The sequence below is a fragment of the Ailuropoda melanoleuca genome, chromosome 9 (genome assembly GCF_002007445.2).
Source record: "Ailuropoda melanoleuca isolate Jingjing chromosome 9, ASM200744v2, whole genome shotgun sequence".
Classification (NCBI taxonomy): domain Eukaryota; kingdom Metazoa; phylum Chordata; class Mammalia; order Carnivora; family Ursidae; genus Ailuropoda; species Ailuropoda melanoleuca.
Window position 1 is genome coordinate 79,191,492 of NC_048226.1, and position 19,848 is coordinate 79,211,339.

The 19,848-nt window shown below is 38.3% G+C and overlaps 1 protein-coding gene across 1 annotated transcript in view; it reads right to left on the reverse strand.

Annotated features, from left to right (window-relative positions):
* CSMD3 (CUB and Sushi multiple domains 3) overlaps nucleotides 1–12,179 on the reverse strand; it is a 1,149,842-nt gene extending 1,137,663 nt beyond the window's left edge. Inside the window, 1 exon segment of the mRNA XM_034668518.1 lies at nucleotides 11,822–12,179. Coding sequence (XP_034524409.1) covers nucleotides 11,822–11,999 — 178 coding nt within the window. The 5' untranslated portion in view covers nucleotides 12,000–12,179.
* Between the last annotated feature and the right edge of the window lie 7,669 nt (nucleotides 12,180–19,848).

Genomic DNA, 19,848 nt, shown 5'->3' on the forward strand with positions numbered 1-19,848 from the left:
AAAAAAACTACAGTATTTAATTCAAAATAATATTATTCTAACAAAAGGTTTACTAAACCAAATCGAACTTTAGCCCAAAGAAAATGATGGAAACGGTTAAGATAATATTTACATGAAATAGCGCAAGACATAACCTAATATGTCTAACATCTTCCAACTTCTTTTGAGGCCTTTGAGAATTTTGCTTTTGAAGGAGTTATATAACCAGAATATAGTTTTTCAAAAATATGGAGATTCAATAACCTATTCAGCGAGAGGTAAACATAAGTAATAATCTTCAAATTATTGAAAAATGGTTAATTTCTAAGGATTTACACATTGGTAGTATTTAAAAATTAAGTTCAAAATGTCATTTCTGATTTTCATCTATTAATATATTAATGAATACTGTCAAGTTAACACAGATATTAAAGATTTCCTGGCACTTTGCTAGAAAATTGATTTAAGAGTTTCTCTTTGACCTCCTTTAAAAAGATTTAACAGATAAAAGAGCAACCATTACTAGTTGAATTTATAGATGAAAATTTTTCTTTAAAAGCCATGAAAGGACCATGGGACAAGAACTCAATACAGGTAATCATAGGCCTGTCAACATTTCTATTGCAGACTTCATTTAAGAGGGTTTATCATCTCCATCATCTTAGAAACTATGAAGCTGGAAGTTGACACACAAATTAGCAGCATGGATGCAAATTTGTTTACCCAAAACATTTGAATCAGTTCAGCTGTTTTGAGTTAGACATCAGCCAAAAACCTTAACTCAGAGTTTCTCCATGTATGTGAACACTGAGTAAATATTTTGCCTAGACTACATAGTTGAGTCAGTTAGAGCATGGAACTAATAAATCCAAGGTGGCACGTTTNATAGTTGAGTCAGTTAGAGCATGGAACTAATAAATCCAAGGTGGCACGTTTCATATCCAGGAAATTTCCTTGTATTTTTTCTGCCTGTTCTCCTACCTTTGATTCATTTTCTTGCAAATGCAACTTTTAGCAACACAGAGCTCCACATTAGAACATGCAGATCAAGCNTCATATCCAGGAAATTTCCTTGTATTTTTTCTGCCTGTTCTCCTACCTTTGATTCATTTTCTTGCAAATGCAGCTTTTAGCAACACAGAGCTCCACATTAGAACATGCAGATAGATCAAGTAGATTCATTACCAAAATTTGGGGGAAATTCAAATTACACCTCCAATAACAGATTTAAAAGAGTCATTCTTATATATGAAAATATAGTTTATATATTGAAAACAAAATCATTTCTAAAAATTACAAATTTTTAGAAGTTAAAGTCTTTTAACATTATCTTATTATGTTTTAGTAGAATAACTAGATTCATATTCTCTTCTCTATACTAACACACTCATAATAAGGTACAGCTTAAGTTTTTGTTTTTTTTTTAATTAGTGACTCATTTGGCAAACCTCAGGTATCCTTTATGTGGTATTGTAAGAGAAAATGAAATTAACATTTTTTTTCAGATTTCTTTCAAGTCAAACAACCCTCATAGTGTAAACAAACAAACAAAAAATAAAAGTTATGTCCTTGTAGAAAGCTAAAATAGGTATTTGGGAAATTTGAATAATATTAAACAATAAAACAGAGCTGATAAATTTATTAAGTAACTGTGAATGAGAAACAAGTAATTGGGAACGTGAACAAGCTCAAGAAAAGGCACTTAATTATCAATCTGCTTCCCATTCCCATCACCAAAATCAAGAAAACAAAATGTTAATTTGTAATTTAAAATTTCAATAAAGTGAATTATTACAATAGACTCAATTTTAAAACAGAGAATTTGGTTAATAGTCAATTTACAACAGTAAATAAAATTCTGGAAATCATAGTGATAAGAAATAGACTAGGATACAGATTTTAGGTGTACCTTTAGCCCTGACTTTTGCCAGCTTTGGAGAAATCTACATCTAACTGTTGTAAGATGCAAAATTATTTAAAATAAGGATGTCTCGTTAGAAAGTATCCAATGTAATAAGTATATTCTATGAGTAATCCATATGAAGGCATTTTTAGGATACCTGAACTTCAAAAGTAAAAACGTAGGTTAAAATGACACCTGTAAAATTATACTCAAAAACGAAATTTTAATAATGCAAGTAAGAAAAAGGTTAGCTTATATCAGGAGAGTCAAAAGTTCAGAAAGGACAAAAGTACTTATGTTACATATGAAAATAGATTTTATCACCTTCACAAGAAAAGGTAGCACTAACTTTTTTGTACTTAAGTATAGTTTAGTATATGTGTAGGTGCATTTTTTTGTGTGTGTGTATATTTCAATGCCCCTATTTAATTTTTAGGTTAATCTTTACACTGAATGTTGTTTCTCATTTACCGATATTACATTTCTGTATCTGTTTCTCCTTACATGATTACTCTGGGGAGTATTATTTTGGGTCTGGTCACAATTTGGGGTTAGGCAGAGTGGTCTCTTTTCTCAAGGTTTATTCCCAAAAACCAATTACGACTAAACAAAGACGCTCATAAAGCAGTCCCCAGTAAAGAGAAACATGTACTGGACAGGAAATTTAAAGACTGTTTTACACACTTTAAATCTTGGCAAGTCACTTCACATCTCTGTCTTATCTCTTCTTTACATCACTATATGTGTTCTTTTAGTTGGGATGTAGTTATGGAATTAAGTTGACTCTGTGGATGGAGCTTGGATATGATGTTTTTAAAGCACATTCCTTTGCCCCGACAAATAAATCCAATGCACATTCCCTGACTATTAGATACTAGACTAGTTATAAGAACTTTCCCATCATTAAAGAACTATAGAACTGAATGGACAATTAAGGTACAATAGGGAGCATATTTATTTGCCAAGTTTTATGATACAATTGATAAACCATTTTATATCTAAATATTATTTTATTTGTGAAGTTCATAAATTCATCTGCATTTATAAATTTTACATTTTACTCAAGAGTACTGGGTTAGGATCTAAGGGTTATAAATTTTGGTTCCACTTTTTTTAATCCTTAATGGACTGAATAGTTTTATATCATATAGTGACATACTTATGCATTATTGTGCATTTACTTTGCTTAGTATTGCTTTTAAAACTAAATACACCTTTCACATCTATCATACAGGATCATGAAAAGAAAAATGTCAGGCAACTTGAGCAAAAAATGTTGAAGATTATAAAACAGATTTTATGTATTACTGTAACCATGAGAATATATATATATGTATATAGTATGTAAATATATATATATATACTGAATATTAATTTTAGTCTTTCTTTTAAATTAAATTCTCAAGGTCTCAGTTTTTCTCTTAAAACTGAAGAAGCTTAATTAGGAAATTAGTCCCTTATAGTTTTAACTTATAATAAGTCTATGAGGTTCTGAATCTACTATCATTTCAGATTTCACTCAACAGCTAGCTAACCTTACGATCATGGAAAGTCATTGCACTTCTCTGGCCTAGGGAAATGTGGATCATTTGTAAATGGAGATAACAATCTGTATATAGGAGATAACAGCCATCTCACAAGATGCTTGTTAGAAGTCAAAGCAGGAAAATGAGGGAGAGAACCACTGTTTAAGATGTAAACCGTACATTTCACAGAAAGGGCTTAGCACAGAGATTTCTACATTAAAGAAAAAAAAAAGACAACCAAGAATTCTACCCTGGTACTATTTCCCCAAACATAATAATGTCCGATATCCTTTCTCTAGGAAGTACTTCTGAGCATTCTAGAGTCAACCTGTTGGACTTATTTAATGGAAGACTAGAGGTAGTCATAGACTTTCCAATGTTATTTGAGATTTAGTAAATCCATTTCTGCAGCATCTGTTTCCACTTATAAATTCCCTTTCAAAGTGGTATCCAACTATATTTTAAACCTTGTCATAGTTTTAAAAAAACTTCCTCATCATTTAAAACTATGTAACCATAAATACTCCTTTTAAAATCTGCTAACATAAAATAAAGCAAGGAAGAAGAATTTTATAATTTTGAACATAACAAACTCAGCTTTTAAGAGAATCACTCATCACTTTTTATATATTTCAATCACTTTCTGAACATTTAAACCCTTCAAACATAGTAGTATTTATTATTTTGGAAATTTTTCTCCTATATCTTAAAGAGAATTTAAAAATATATCACAGACACTAAAATTGAAGATAATCCCTAACATTATCAATTGTTCTCACACTATTAATATTTATAGAATGTACTATAATTTATATAATTTATATGGTAGAGTTTTGAATGACACCATTGTCTTATATAGATCACGTGAGAGAAATGTGCAGTTGTAAATGCAGATGAAAGGGACTGATAATTTTATGTTAATATGGCTTAAACTTAAAAAAAATGAAGAAAATAAAATCAGAACAGATTTTCTAGTTCAAAAGCTCTTAAACAAGAAATTGTGTCCAGAGTGTGAGAAGAAATAAAAAAGAATTTGATTTTAAATACTATTCCTTAAAGTTCTATATGAGACATAAAAAACATTCAATACACTGATTTGATTTTTATCGACTTGTAAGACTTATATAGACTTCATTGAAGATATGACTATTTGATGTTACATATTACATCAACCTCAGAAAATATTTTTATTCCATAATTGTTTCTTTTTGTCTTCTACAAGACAAGTGGCTAGCAATTTTAAAAAATTACCATGAAACATGTAATCACTAATATTCTTATATAGTACTAATTGATATATGGTACTTAAATATTGACTTTTGTGATCATCTTTACTGGTATCATCTGACCAAACTCTAGTAAACTTGATAAGGTATGGTAGAAAGAGAGTTGAAAATGAACTTCACTGCCCAATAATCTTATCTCAGTTCTGAAACTAATGACCTTTGTAACCTAGTAAAAATCACTTATCCTTTCTGGGCATGGCATTTCCTGTGTAAAACATGAAGCAGCAAACTCGCTGATACTTAAGAACTCTTTCAGACCTGTAAATATCACAGTTTGTGACAAGATGAATTAACAAATTCAGTAAGTATATTAATCAATCAATATAAAATTAATGGTGGATATAGTGGATGAAATTAGCCCAGGAACAGGGATAACATTTTTAAGCTATGGGTCTGCCCTGTTGCATGGAGCCAGCCCCTGAAGGAACTGTATAAGCGTGATAAGCAGAAGTTTGAGGGTATTTTTCCAATATCTAATAGCCTGGGAATGTGGCCAAAGTGAAATAACAGCTAGTGAGAAGATGCACATTTTTTATTTACTGCTATGGACAAGTTAGGGCTACAAGTTAGGGATGAAGTATGTGGGAATTTACACTGGCTTTGCACATGGAAATATATTTGAATAATACTGATGATAGCTACCAGACACTATATTTGTTAACTGGATAATCTTCCTTTCCCTATAGGCCTACTGATATTCTACTATCTCCTTTTTTTTTTTTTTTCAAATAGAGACTACACCTGGAGTTTAGAAAAGTTGAGTTGCTAGTACAAATAAAATTGCTGGCAAAATCATTATTTGACTTCAGGTCTCAGCAGCTCCAGAGCTCTTGCTCTTTACTGTAGTGGTTCTCAAACTTGAGAGCACATCAGAATTACCTGGATAACTTGTTAAAAACACTAATGTCTGTGCCCAACTACCAGGGCATTTGTATCAGTAAGCCTGGGGTGGGCATCTGGGAGTTCATATTCTTAAGTTTCCAGGGAATGTTAATGCCATTTGTTCAGGAACACTTTGAAAATCACTCTAGTGTAAGCATTTAAAAGCCAACAGAATAATATTGTGATATCTAATACCACATGATTACCATTGATATTCTTATTACCCAATTACAAGGTGTGTGATGCATATGAATATTGTAAGTGTAGACTTTTTAGAGGAGATTTCAGATGGGGTTGTGGTCAATAGGCCATGAGTATATAGAAAATACTAATCTTAGGAATCTTTAAGGAGCACCAAGCTGTAGCTTAACAAAGGGCCTGATGGCATGAAATGCATTTGATGGCTAACGATTGGAGGCTTGAGAGACAGAAGGAAGGATGACCAATACTGAAACCCTGAATACTGGAAGGTATTCGACAAATTGATTTTTCTGTGACATTTGTAAACATGATATTCCTGATGAGAATGAGAGGCTTAAAAGGGGCCTAATTCTAAGAAAATCTTGTATACATGGAGACTGATCTCTTTGGAAAATACCGTGAATCACCCACCTGCTCACTCTGAGAGAGAAAAGATGAATTTGGTAACAATAGCATCTGTGACCTCATCCAAAAGCCAAATCAGAATCACCATCTTATCCCTAAACTACACATCCCTTTGTCCTATGAATAAAAGGGATGGACAAAAGAGGTAGAAAGGGAAGCTATGTTTTAATCCATATAGATAGATAGATAGATAGATAGATATAGATAAAATGGCCTTCAGTTTTATTTGTATCTCACACTTTTTCTTTGTATCTTACACATTTTTCTAGTCTTTTTAATTTGCAATCATTTTACTTCTAATCTTTCAAACGCTGGACTTTGAAGTACAAAATGGCATATTTTCTCAAATAGGCATGTTGCTTAAAGTAAGAGGTTCCTTAGTAGACATATTGTTTCGTGCTTCACAGTAATTTCCCAAACTGGACAAAACATTGAAGCCGTTTCTGAAGACCCTGATGTTAAGCAGAAGGAAGTCACCTTTTGGTACACAGGGAGGAGGATATTTGGAAACTAGCAAAGTTCAGTTTAGTCCCTTTCAGTTATTTGTACGTGAGATCTAGGCAAGTATTTTAGCATTAAAGGGCTCCCACGTGAGTACAAAGACATTATTAATTGCTCTACCTCTCCTACTCTTTTTCACAGCTCACTTGTGATAGTTTTACTATATATAGAACCATGTACAGATGCCATTTGCTATTGCTTTATTATTTCACTATTTCCTTAGATACCAAATCGTGTGTTCAAGAAAAAGTCAGATATACCCAAAATCTATTCAGCTATCCCACAAATAGTAAGGCTAATTAATATCATGAAGAGTAATAACAAGTACTGCAACTAAGTCTGTGCTCTTAGAGTAATTCTATGCCTTTTCTCCTTGAAGGATGTCAAAGGAGCTGGCATCAGGTTTTCAAGGGGTTGAAACCTGCTCCTTAATTATTTCTGCTCACACACTCTTCCTTCACAGGCTCTATGCAGCCTTCCCTCCTCCCCCCGCCAATCCCACAACACCAGAAGATTCAGGAAAACGCGGTGCTGCAAAGTGACATTTCGGAACAATTTCAACAGGGTAACTGTCCAGGGGAAGTATAGCTCAAAATTCTGGGAGCTGTTCAAGCCTTTTCAAAGCGGTGAATTGGTTGGCTTGGCAACTCCGTGGTGCAAAGCCTCCCCGAAGGCGACGTGCTCAGGGAGAAGGGAATTCGCCTGATGCCTGAGTCGATCTTTCTTTCTATGGTCGTCCTGCTTCATTACTATTCTGCAATGTGCTGCAATCCCTGTGCGCCTCCAGCTTTCAACCCTGAGCTGGCCACTCCAGCGGCACTGGTAGAGGACCACACGGTGACTGGGATGACCCCATGCTGTTTCATGTCTTCTGCCCTTTCCCCTAGGGTCCAACTAAGCCCTTGTGGCGCTTGAACCCTGGGACTGCCTCCTGCTTCTCTTTTTCCCTAGCGACACAGCTGGGATGGGAATGAAGGGGTCGTAGAGTGACAACAATCCCAATCACTTGTTCCCCAGTTAGTTTTTCGAACTCCCTGAATGCCCATCACAGGAGAAGTTGTTTGAGTGAGGGCAGCGCTGCGGACAGCTTGGGGAAAGGGAGTTTTCTCGGTGCCCGCCGCGGATAGCGGGGCAGCAGTGTCCACAGCACCACCGACCATTTAGAGTCCGGGGAACATAAACGCAGTTTACCGGCCACGCATTTCAGCCTCGGACACGCATTTCAGCCTCGGACACCCACACCGACACACACACGCTCGCTCGAGGCTTCCGGAAGGCCCCTCGGTGTCAGTCCATGTGGATCTCCTCCTCTCAGCAATGCACACATGCGCCAAGGCCAAGTCAGGCGCTCAGCTTCAACCTCGGGTGGTTCTTTTGAAATTTCCTGGAGTCTGGCCTTCTAGAGGAAATTAAAAAGTATTCCCAAAGGAAAAAGACGGGAGGACACCAGTCCAAACTGCAGCGGGACCCCTGCCTCAAACACAAAATGTTATTTCTCACAGGTATCTCAAACGTGCTAACCTCAAGGGAAGGTGTTTTGACAGTGGCGAGCAAAGGGGAGTGGGTTTTGGTTGGGGGTTTGTTCTGTTTTGTTTGGTTGGTTTGTTATTGCTTTATGAAGACTTTAACTTACTCCATTCCCTTTTGGAAAAGCTCCCTCAAGATATGACAGATACTTTCTGTCTGGTCAGACTGTCGCCTGAGGGCGAGGAGAGAGAGTAGTATCTGTCCCCGAAGATGCGACGCGCAGGGGTCTGAGACCTCTGGGCGCGGCCATCCTGGCAACGGCAAAAGATGCGTCAGAGTTCGCTGGCAGCTTTCCTCCCGCAGGGTCACCCGCGACCCTTTTTAGCTGAGGAAGAGGGTGTGAAACCCACTCTTCCAGAAGAGCTCTGTGGCGGGAGTCATATCTCCTTGGAATCCCAGAGCACGCAGAAACATGGATCCTTCTCGAAGTCCGGGGTCCTGCCTGAGCCCCAGGAAGCACTCTCCGATGCAGGGTGTGGAGCGCAGCACACAGGCTCTCACCTGTCGACCGAGGTCAGTGCTTTCTGTACCGTCGCAAGGTTCCTGTACCTTTTGCATGGTACCTTCTGCACTGGCTGTGAGATCTCCCGAAATGGAGCGTGGGAAAGTACCCCCGAGTGTCTGTTTACGTGGGCGGGACGTTTAAGCACGACTTGGAGATTCAGTTTCTATGTGAGTGAACCCTCAACAGACATGCTGTGGCTGCAGGCTGCATTTCAAAAACCTCTGCCTGCCTTGCCTGCCTGCCTGCGCTGGCGCGCCTGCAAGGGCGCGTGGTGTGTGTGTGTGTGTGTGACAGCTTAAAATAGGCATGCATCAGGTCTAAGCAGCGCCCCACCCCAATTTGGAGGCTTCGGTCCGCCACCTTTTGAGATGTTGACAGTGGAGATAAAATGGCCTGATAAGGTTGGCTGTCATTCAACTCCATGTGAGCAATTCCGGCCTACTACTGAAGGCCACTTTGTCTTCTACTCTGAGGCGTTTCCTCCCATTGAGCCTTTGTCGTTGCTGTTGCAGGCAGAGGTGAGATGGTGAAAGGATGAAAAGTATGGGCAGAAGGTGGAATTCTTGCGGCCTGAGCTGTTTACGTGGAAAACCGCGCACCTCAGACTTCCCAGAACACTCTTGCTAACCTAGATTAGGACCTGCAAAGCTCTTAAAACGACTCCCCATTCTGAGCTTTCCTTTGGGCCAGAGAGTCCAGAAGAAACAGTGTGGAAAACAAAAGCGGGCATAGACATTGGGGGAAACACCATTTCAGCAATCACGGTTTTAGGAAAGCCTTGAGACTGAGGTGAAATTAAAATAAAATAAGAAGAAGCGAAAGGAGAATAAGCGACTGTTAAGAATGGCACTACCCACGATAGGGAGCAGGTCTAAAACGTACAGCCCAGGTAAGTTTGGTTCTCAGAATTTTAGGACAGCGTTCCAAGTTGTAAAATATGGGAGAAACCTTCTGAGGGGCAGATAAGTGACGAAGAAGAAGAACCTTATTACCATTAAAATGTTTTTTTTTTAAGTTCTGTAAAAATTGATTTTGAACAGGACCAAAGCAGAGTGTGACACACTCTTTCTTTTCAGTGTCCCTCACACTGGAATATACTCAGTGGAGACCAATGGTCTCAGTCCAAAGTCCAGGAGCTGTGAGTAGAGGAGAGGGGTCCCGTTTCTGGTGCCATTTAAACCAAATTAACGCGCCCTTCCTTTCGGCGGCGGGTCTTATTCAGAAAATACGGTAGGTGCGGGCCGCCGGGCTGTAATTGCAGGCAACGCGGTTCAGCGTTAGTCAGGCTGGCGTGCTCGCCCGGCTTCGGAGACTCCCCCACCCATCTGCCCCTCGAATGTGTTTTGGCTCAACAGGTATCACATGAAAACTCGCACTTAACCCCGGTCATCTTCTAGCAGGAGCCACCCCAACGTGTTTCCTGCCAGGAGCTGTTGCTGGCTCCCTGAGCCTCCCCCACGCAGAGCGCTTGTCTAGCAGTCAGCCCCAGGGCCATCCATTAACCACCGACTCCCAGTGGCAGGCGAACTAAGCATAAATGTGAGGCTCCTCGCACGTCGAGCCGGCGACGAAAACGAACCCATTGTAAGCAACCCGAGACGCTTTTTGTGCACCAGGCAGTGTAGTTACGCCGCTTAGGACAAGCGTTTTGCCTTAGAGCAGAGCTGAGACTCCAGGGGAAAAAAAAATCAAGCTCTAAGGAGCAGGTTGGGATTACAAGACAGTTGCTGCCACAGACACCAGAGGCGACTTCTTGGCATTAAGGGATGTAAATTAAAATTCGAGACATGTCACCCATCGTTGTTCCTAATAGAATGAGAGGTAACCCCTCCAGCTCCCTCCACCCAAAACATGAATTATCATTTCCACTGAATGCAAATGGACTGCCTTCTGTGAGGGGACAGCCAGCTGCAAGCTGGACAATAAACTGTTTCATAGAGACGCGGCCCGATTGCGGTTCAGAGAGGCACTCCTTTACAAAGGAAGAAGCGTCCAGTTTGTGTTGACAGCCTTGGTGCGCCTGGGCCAAGACACCCCCCACCCACCCTCCACCCCCATCCCCGACAGACAGACACCCGGGTTTGAAACTAGCTTCACTGAAAGCGACATCCATCTCATCTATTCGAGCTGCCATGAGTATGGGGAGGTGATTTTTCAAAAATGATGGCATGAGTCATAAACACCTCTGAGTATTCTTTGCAGCAATTAATAGGCAGCAGGGTGCAGGAGAAGTTGTGAAACAGACCTGGGAATCTATTTTCTCCCCAGGACAGTTTTTCTTCCAATGATTCTGACTGTCCCTTGCTTTCTTGCTTAGGAATACATTTTACGTCCCACCCCCCCTCCCCTTGTCTGTGCATGTGACATTCACTCTACCTGTCTGAACGCTAAGACTTGCTAGGGATTTTCTTTTTGGTCCTCAGCTAATGACTTTCCTCCTACCTTCATTCATCCCCAGAGGTGGATCTTACACTTCCTGGCATCTCAGACCCTTGTAAAGCCTCATTTTAAGCCAAGCCTCTACCAGGGCAGCTCCTCTACCATTTATCAGTGCATAAGAGCCCACGTAGTAATAATTCACATATGCATTCAGACATTCATGTTTGCAAGGGGATGCTTGCAAGACCCCTGTGCCCTAATGCATTTAACATTAGCACATTCCTAGCATGTCAGTAACTTTCCTACCTGAAAGGGTTAAAAAGCGTTTACACCAGTGTCTTTAATATAAATATTCTAGCCAAAGCCTCAAACCCCGCTGGTTTGACTAGAAATCAAGGTAATCCTCACCACCAAGTAAAGTCTTGCAGAGGAATTCTGCCTGGATATCCACTAGTTAGGGGCTATACGAACCAACTCACGTATTCGTTTGAGCATACTGCAAGAATATTTATTGAGCACAAGCTCAATCACTGCATTGAACGCCAAATCTGGCAAGCAAAATGCATTTCCTATCTGGGGGTGGGGGGCGAAAGAGCTCTGAATCAACTCCTTCTTCAGTATTATTATTTTATCGGTGCAAATTGCAAAGTAAGCTACCAGCCTTTTTCCGGCGACAAGTCAGCTCACCTCCATCCAAAGCAGAGGGGACCCCCGAAAGCAGACCTACCTTTCACACAAGACACCGTCAATAAGAAGACGAGATTCCAAAACGTAAATCCACTTTTAATCCCCATTTTCTTCATCAGGATGAAGTCTAGGCGGCCACATTTAGCGCATCTTCTCGTGCCAGGCTCCCCGGGTTTGGATTCCTTTGCTCGGCTTTCCCCTTTGCGGATCCCTTTCATATTATTCGCGAGCTCCTAATTCCTGCTCCTCAGCCCGGCGCAGTGGAGTTGTTGCTGTTGTTGGTGCGCGGTCACAGCTCGGAGTGAATGGTGTTTCTGGGATACCACAGCAACCTTGACGAGGACTCAACCATCTCTCCAACGGGGGCACAAAGTCTCTGCTACTCTGGATTCTGTCTTTTCCTGTGCTGTTCCCCCCCCCTCCACCAAAATCTACCTCAATTCTAACTCGTTATAGCAACCACCAGAAACCACTAGTGAGCTGCTTGAAGCCCAGCTCCGCTCTCTGACAAACTCCCCACAATATTTGAAATTAAGGGGCTTGGTTTATTTTTTCCCCCCGAATAGATCAATTCCGCCTGTAAAAGCAGCCAGAGAAATATTATGTTAGTGAGCTCTCCGATGCAGCTTGTGAATATAGAAACATGTTAGAGGAATATTTTAATCGGAGGATCTGTGTTGCTTTTGGGAAAACCATGCTGATAATGAATCGGGCTCCATCGATGCCCACGTCCTTATAATGGGACATGTGTTACTACTGTAGTTGCAGTATATTTCAGGCTGGCGTCTCGCATTTATTATCCTGTGATTTAATTGAAAAAGAAGACCACAGAGAAGAATTTATTTGCACACATGCATTTACATATTCAAATGCCTACATGTAAACCCATAATCGGGTTTCCATGATTCGGTAAACCGATTTTATCCGCGACCAGGGCGGGGGTGAGGTGGAGAGGGAGCCAGTCATTTCCCCCAAATAGTTCGCCCTTTCATCCTCCCCAGCCGCTTTTCAGCTGCTGTTAAACTACTTTATCTGTGCTAGTTATCTAGAACAGACTCATTTGTCTTAATTCTGAATCAGCCCCAAATATGTAAATGGAAGGTTTCTTTCAAAACGTAAAATGTATGTATCTATACATCTGGACTTGGCCGCGCCACACACCATTCAAGGGTTAACACTGTACAAGGGAAGAGTTCTTGCGCCATCTACTGGCCATCGCTCAGTCACTCGCTTCTTTTTCACATCTATAAAGGATCCTATTTCCTTCATCCCACGGTGTAGGGGAGCTGTGTCCTGAGACAAGCGCGTTTTTCTGTGTCTATTTCTTAATTTTTTTTGGCTGATCCTGGTCTGGATCTAACAAACCGCAAGCTCCTTAGACTAGGCGCCGGATTGACGATCTGACTTTTCTGGAATTTGATCCCATCTTGAGGGGGGTCGGGCTGCAGCACTGATTCTGGGATAGATAATTGCAACGGGTTCCTGGCTCCATTGGCTTGCTGAAGGCTATCAGGGGATTAGCATCTATCTGCAGGGTTTGGTCAAGAGAACTGCCCAATTTGAGTTTGCATCTCTCCACATCGTCCATAAATGATGGCTCCTGTCCCATGCACCCCAAGATCACCCTGGTCAGCTTTTGTCCCTGAGCTCAACGTGAAACTGCCGGCTCAGGGGAGCAAGGTTGTTCCATCTGGAGGGAATTCTGCTCCGGGAAGTGGGCATACTGCGAGTGTCTATAGGGGTGCGTGTTGAGTGGGCTCAATCTGCGGGCATAGGAAGGATTCTAAGCTCTCCGGGTACGTGGCATTTTTTGTGGGTCTGTGAGTCTCACAGGAGTATGTGCGTGTGTGTGTGTGTGTGTGTGTGTGCAGTTGTGAAGCGTAAGAGTGTGTGTTTATAGAAGATGCGGGAAGGTGTGATTTTTTTATGCGTGGGTGTTTCCCCAAATATGTTTGTGCAGTATATATGCGTGTGCATGCATGTGTTCAGACGTGTGTGTACTAGAGAGGGATTTCTCTTCTGGGTAAGGATCCTTACTTAGCAAGAGGCAGAAGCTGTAGACGCCCAATTGACCTCGTTAAATTCGGAGAGGTACATTAAGGGTGGTGTGGCAGAATATTGTTTCTTCCCACCAGTGCTTTCTTTTATTGTCTGAATATGCAGATTTCGAAGGGGGGTGGGTGGCAGGGTTGGGACTAGACCCTGATTGGGAAGATCAACACTAAAAAACGTCATTAGCTTGCTGGAACACCGTGGTAGCGGTCCTGGCATTGATTTTAGTCAAGATGTCAGGGTGTGTGGCTGCTGTTGTTGCTTATGCTGGATTGAACAAGGAGTGAGATGCAAACAGGTCCTTGGACTTAATTAAGACACTTGACAAAACCCTCCTTACCAAGTGTGCAGAGGTTAATCACTCCAACTGAATATGCTTTTTATTAAAAGAAAGCAAAAATCGTGGGTGTATGCAATCAATTTGAACACATGGCTATATATCCAGACAGTAGGACTTTGAAGCAAAAAACTTTTATTTCTCAAAAGTCAGAAGTATTTTAACAGGAATTATTGTGCAAAAATAAACTTTCACTATGGGACCATCATGGCTGCTACTCAGATATCAATTTCCAATGTTTATTTTCAAACATGTTACTCCAATAATTCAATTATTGTGTTTCCCTAAAAGAATCTTGCCTATTATTTCAACGTGAGGCTGTTAAAAGATTTATCTGGTAGCTCATAATACATGAACAATACTGTAGTTTTTACAGCTCACCGCAAATCATAAACCATTTTTTTTTACCCACATTTTCTGGATTCCCAGACATGAAAATCATATTTTATATGACGAGGATAGTTAAGGCATGGAGAAATGAAGTGATTTATTCAAAGTCATCATCAGAAGCACTGACAGTTAATCCAATACATTTAGTGATGGANTTGCCTATTATTTCAACGTGAGGCTGTTAAAAGATTTATCTGGTAGCTCATAATACATGAACAATACTGTAGTTTTTACAGCTCACCGCAAATCATAAACCATTTTTTTTTACCCACATTTTCTGGATTCCCAGACATGAAAATCATATTTTATATGACGAGGATAGTTAAGGCATGGAGAAATGAAGTGATTTATTCAAAGTCATCATCAGAAGCACTGACAGTTAATCCAATACATTTAGTGATGGATCACACTTTTGTCTTTCATGCTAAGCAGCCTCCTCTCCAAGGGAGCATTTCTAAAGGTATTCCAGAAACATAACATTATCAGCCAAAATTCTGGATGAGAAATTCCTCAATTTCTCCAGAAGGAAAAATACATTGTCTAAATTTGGGAGGAAGAAATCATCCATCTCACAGGAAAGCAGCACAGTTATGCATAGATTCACTTAAAACTGTTAGGAAAAAAGATTTTTAAAATAGCTGATATAATACCAAACATTAAGTGCTTACTGTATGCCCAGCATTGCATAATGTTTACATGGCATATCTTATTTAATCACATTACAACTTGCTGTTACAAGTACTACAAATATCCTCATTTTATGGATGAAGAAACTGATACACAAAGTTAACTATCTTGCCTTGCCAGATGTTATATAACTTAGTTGAAATAGGAACCTATGATGTCCAATTTCTGAATCAATATGCTTGCCCATTCGTACTGTCTTATGCTAGCACCCAAAGGTGCTTGTTTTAAAATATTCTAATAACAAAAATAAGATTCGTATATAAATTTACCTGTACAATTATAGAAAAGCAAAGATTTATAAATTAATTTAAAGGTGATCAATTTTTAAGGTGATTAATTTTTAAAATATATATATATATACACATATAAAAATTCTTTTTCATTTGATACTTGTCAGTTAATTAGTACCACCACCCCAAACCCCTTTCACATTATTTCTTTACTTCTTGCAGCGTATCGATCTTCTCACATACACATGAAGGAAGGAAGTGACTTGGCAAGGATCATCAAGCCATCACAATGATTAAGCACCCTTGACAGCTTTTAAAAGGAGTTTAGATCAGAAATAGATGGGTTCTTTAAACTGGAAGAGCCAGCTTGTGATTCTTTTTCTGTTACCCCAAAATACTTATGGAATAAAATTAAATTTGATCTTAAAATAGGGTTTAGTTGCCACTTAAAAGGGAGAAAATAAACACCTTAAAAAACTGCATCATATTAAACCAGGTGCTCAACATGTATTTGCTCCTTTTTAGTATCATAGTGGCAATATCACATAAAAATGATCAAAACATAGTAAGTACATGAAGAAAAAGCAACGAAGAATTGGTAAGAGGTTACTTTCAATTTTGAAAAGAAGTATATATGTACCTTTGACAAAGTTAGGAAATTAGAAAGTGTTTCTTAAATTCATGTCACGGATAAACAGGTTTACATGAGGTTCATTGTCTAAAATATTCCTGCCTGTTAGAGTGGAATGTCCTCTGATTATAGAGATACATTTTTTAATTAAAAGGCTCGAGTTCAAATTGTGGTTCTGTGGTAGGGAAAAAACTAGCCAGAGTAAAACAAATGCTAATGATTTATAAATAATCAAGCAGGCCTTCCCCTGTTTGTTTGCAGTTTTTATATAGCATGCATTGCCAGGACAGTAGGAGAAAAGGAAGAACTCATTTTCTCATTTTTTTCTATAAAAGTCCATTCTTAGATTCATCCTGTCTGACCTCCCCAACCCCTGGGAAATAAAACATTTGAATTTAAATGTTGAATCTAGGATAATGAGGGAATTCTAATTCAAGTCTATACATTTCGTCAATTTGCAATAGTCCCTATTTGGTCGAGGAGAAAAGAAAGAGATCTAATGTTCATGATAACATAACTTGTCTTTAAACAATCATATTTAAGAATATAAATTATCAGGTAGATTAAAGTATCTGTCCTGCTATTAATCAGGAGGTATTCCTGAGAGGTGGAGCTGAGCCTGTGGAAGTGTTACTAAGTGTGCCTTCCTAGGCATTCATTCCTCTTATGTCCTGACTCCTCTTTTGATTTCATTAAGAGTGAGGCTTAACAGGTATTTCAATCTTTTAAGCTCTAGCCATATTAAGAAGGTCAGAGACTGAAGTTTCTTTGTCACATAAGGGTAATAATTTAAAAAAAACTGAGGCAATGGAAAACCCTTAAAGCTGAAGGCAGTATCTATTGGTGTATCCATACAAACCGTATTTTGACTCCATAAAAAATCTTACATTTGACATAAGTCATGTATGTAATAAATTTAGTACATTAACATTAAAATTTTCTTAACTGGTGTTTACTAACTAAAGGCAATGTAATATATAGTATGTTTATAGTTAAATATAAGTTATATGAGCCCATTTTCCCAAAAGAAATGAACCATGATGAGTAGCTAGGGGATATGTGGTCCTAAAAGAAAAAAATAAGAATTGAGAAAATCTTTATGTTTGTCTTGGGATATATTTCACTCTCCTGCTAACCCTGGGCCTTACATCACTTAACTTGTCTGCGTAAAGGAATAGAAATTAAAGGTTAAGCAAAAAGAGGCTTTGCTGAACAGTCAGGATAACCCAGGTCTCTTCTTTTCATAAGTAATAAAGTTGTTTTGCTGACATGATTTGAATAAATCTCAATTCCCAGTGTAGCAGATCTTTTTATCATCATTTCTTTAACTCTAATAGGTACATGATTATCAGTCTCAATGCACTTGAGAATATGTAAATATTTAGAGAACATAAATCAAAAGTGTATATTTCCAAAAAAACCCCAAATCTATCAAAATTGCTATCATAATGCAATGCATATTTGATTTCATTCCCTGAAGTTATCTGCCAATAAGCTCATTATTATCTCTTAGAAATTCAGGACTCTGACTTTATTATCATCCACATATTCTCTGCTAACCTTCAAAATTGATTATAATTTCTTGAGGTAAATGCATATTTTCAAATATTCAAAGTACACTAAAACCACTAATACATTTTATTTTGTAGCTTTTTAGTCTATCAGAGAGTAGGTAGCATGTATGAGACCTTCTTTGTATTTTGCTTCATTTATCTACTTAAGCATCTGTTTTATGGAATTTTGCTGAGAAATCTAAACTAGCAGTAAAGAGTTTTAAAACTGAAAGTTAATTCTGGAAAGGTGCATTATTTGTTTTTATTTTTACTTGTTTCATTTGTTTGTTTGTTTGTTTATTTTTATTTTTTTGAGAGAGAGAGAAAGAGAGAGTGGGGAAGGAAGGGCAGAGGGAGAGGGAGAGAGAATCTCAAGCAGGCTCCATGTCCAGAATGGAGCCCATCTTGGGGGTCGATTTCATGACCCCGAGACCACCACCTGTGCCATAAATAAAGAGTCAGTAGCCTAACCGACTGAGCCATCCAGACATCCCGCATTATTTGTTTTTAAATTATATTTAATCATAATCCTAGAAGCCCCAACTAAGCAAAATACAGCCCACAGGTAGAAGGCAAGAGCGTGTCACCTGGGCCCGGAATTTCTTTTCACAAGATAGTGAAGTGGTTTTGCTGATGATAAAGGAGAATTCATTAATTTTTTAAAAAATATAATTATGAGGTTATTTTCTTCTAAATATTTATGTCTTAAATTAGAGGAACCATTCATAATAATATTGTTGGACGTTCCACAAATTTGAAGTCTGTAATCCATATATGTGCATACATGTTCTTGTATCTGTACCACAAGAATATGAATATTTGGGTTGCCTGGATGGCTCAGTTGGTAGAGCTTCTGACTCTTGATCTCAGGGTCCTGAGTTTAAGCCCCAAGTTGGGCATGGATCCTACTTTAAAAAAAAAAAAGTGTGAATATTCACGACTACATAATTTGATTCAAAGCTTAAACTTCCCAAGTGATCACTAACAATTATGTTGTTTCATTGGTTTTTCAAATTTATCTAAAATTAACAAATGTTGAAATATTTCCCAGAATAAGTGTGCAGGAAGCCAAACAATATAAGCATCCGTTCTTCAGAGGAAGATAACTGTGACCTTGACTTAAAAGGATCGTTTTGGCCACCAAAGGAAAGAAAATCAATGCAGCTGATTTTGGTTTGGCTACACATAATCCAATTTGGATTGTAAGTACAAATATCTCTACCATCTGGACAGGGATCAATTTCATCTTCGCTCTTTGTGTAGCAAGTATCATTTTGTCTGTGTGTTTGTTCATTTACTTAAGAAATCATTTTGAGTTCCTATTGTAAGGACACAGAAAATGAGAATTACACACTATTTCCAAGGAGCTTACAATGTAGTGGAAGGGGTAAAATATATTCTCAAGTAACAATAGTGAATATCAATTTAGTATAACCACTTTAAGAGAAATGCCTATAAAACACCAAGATAGTTGGAGATTATAACTGGAGATTTGGAGAAAACTTCAAGTAAGGGAGATACATTTGAGACATTCTAGAATCATCTGGAGATATTTGACAGGAAAAATCTTGGTGGAGCTATTGTTTTCCAGAAACATTAGAAGTTAGAAAAGCTATAAGCATATTTAGGATTTAGTAAGTTAGGTTACCTGATACTTTTAGAGAAGACATGACAGATGAGGCCAGAAAGGTGAAATGAGCAGGGAGAAGTGGGAATTGGAAGAACACTAAGAACTCTTGCCAATATTTCTTACATTTTTTTTTTCTTTAGTAGATCGTAATGATTGGTCAGTTCAAATAAACCTCCAGTGGCACATTTTTAAACAACTTAATCAATAGATTGTTTCATTGAATAAGCAAATCAATTTGTTTTGTTATTTTGTATGCAGTGTTTATAAATGAATCAATTTAACCTTTCAAGTTGATTGAAATCATCAGGCATTTATTATAAATGTACTAAATAAGGTTCAATAATTATTAAATTATATAATGAATATAAACAAATTACATAATAAATAACAAAATATATAATATATTAAATTAATACTAATATATAATATAAATTTGTGGTTAGATCTAGAATATTTTTGTCTCTGGTTATATATAGTAGCACTATGAAGAACTGCTATATTTGCAAATGCATAGAGAATTTACATCATTATCCAATATATGAATACCAATTTGAATT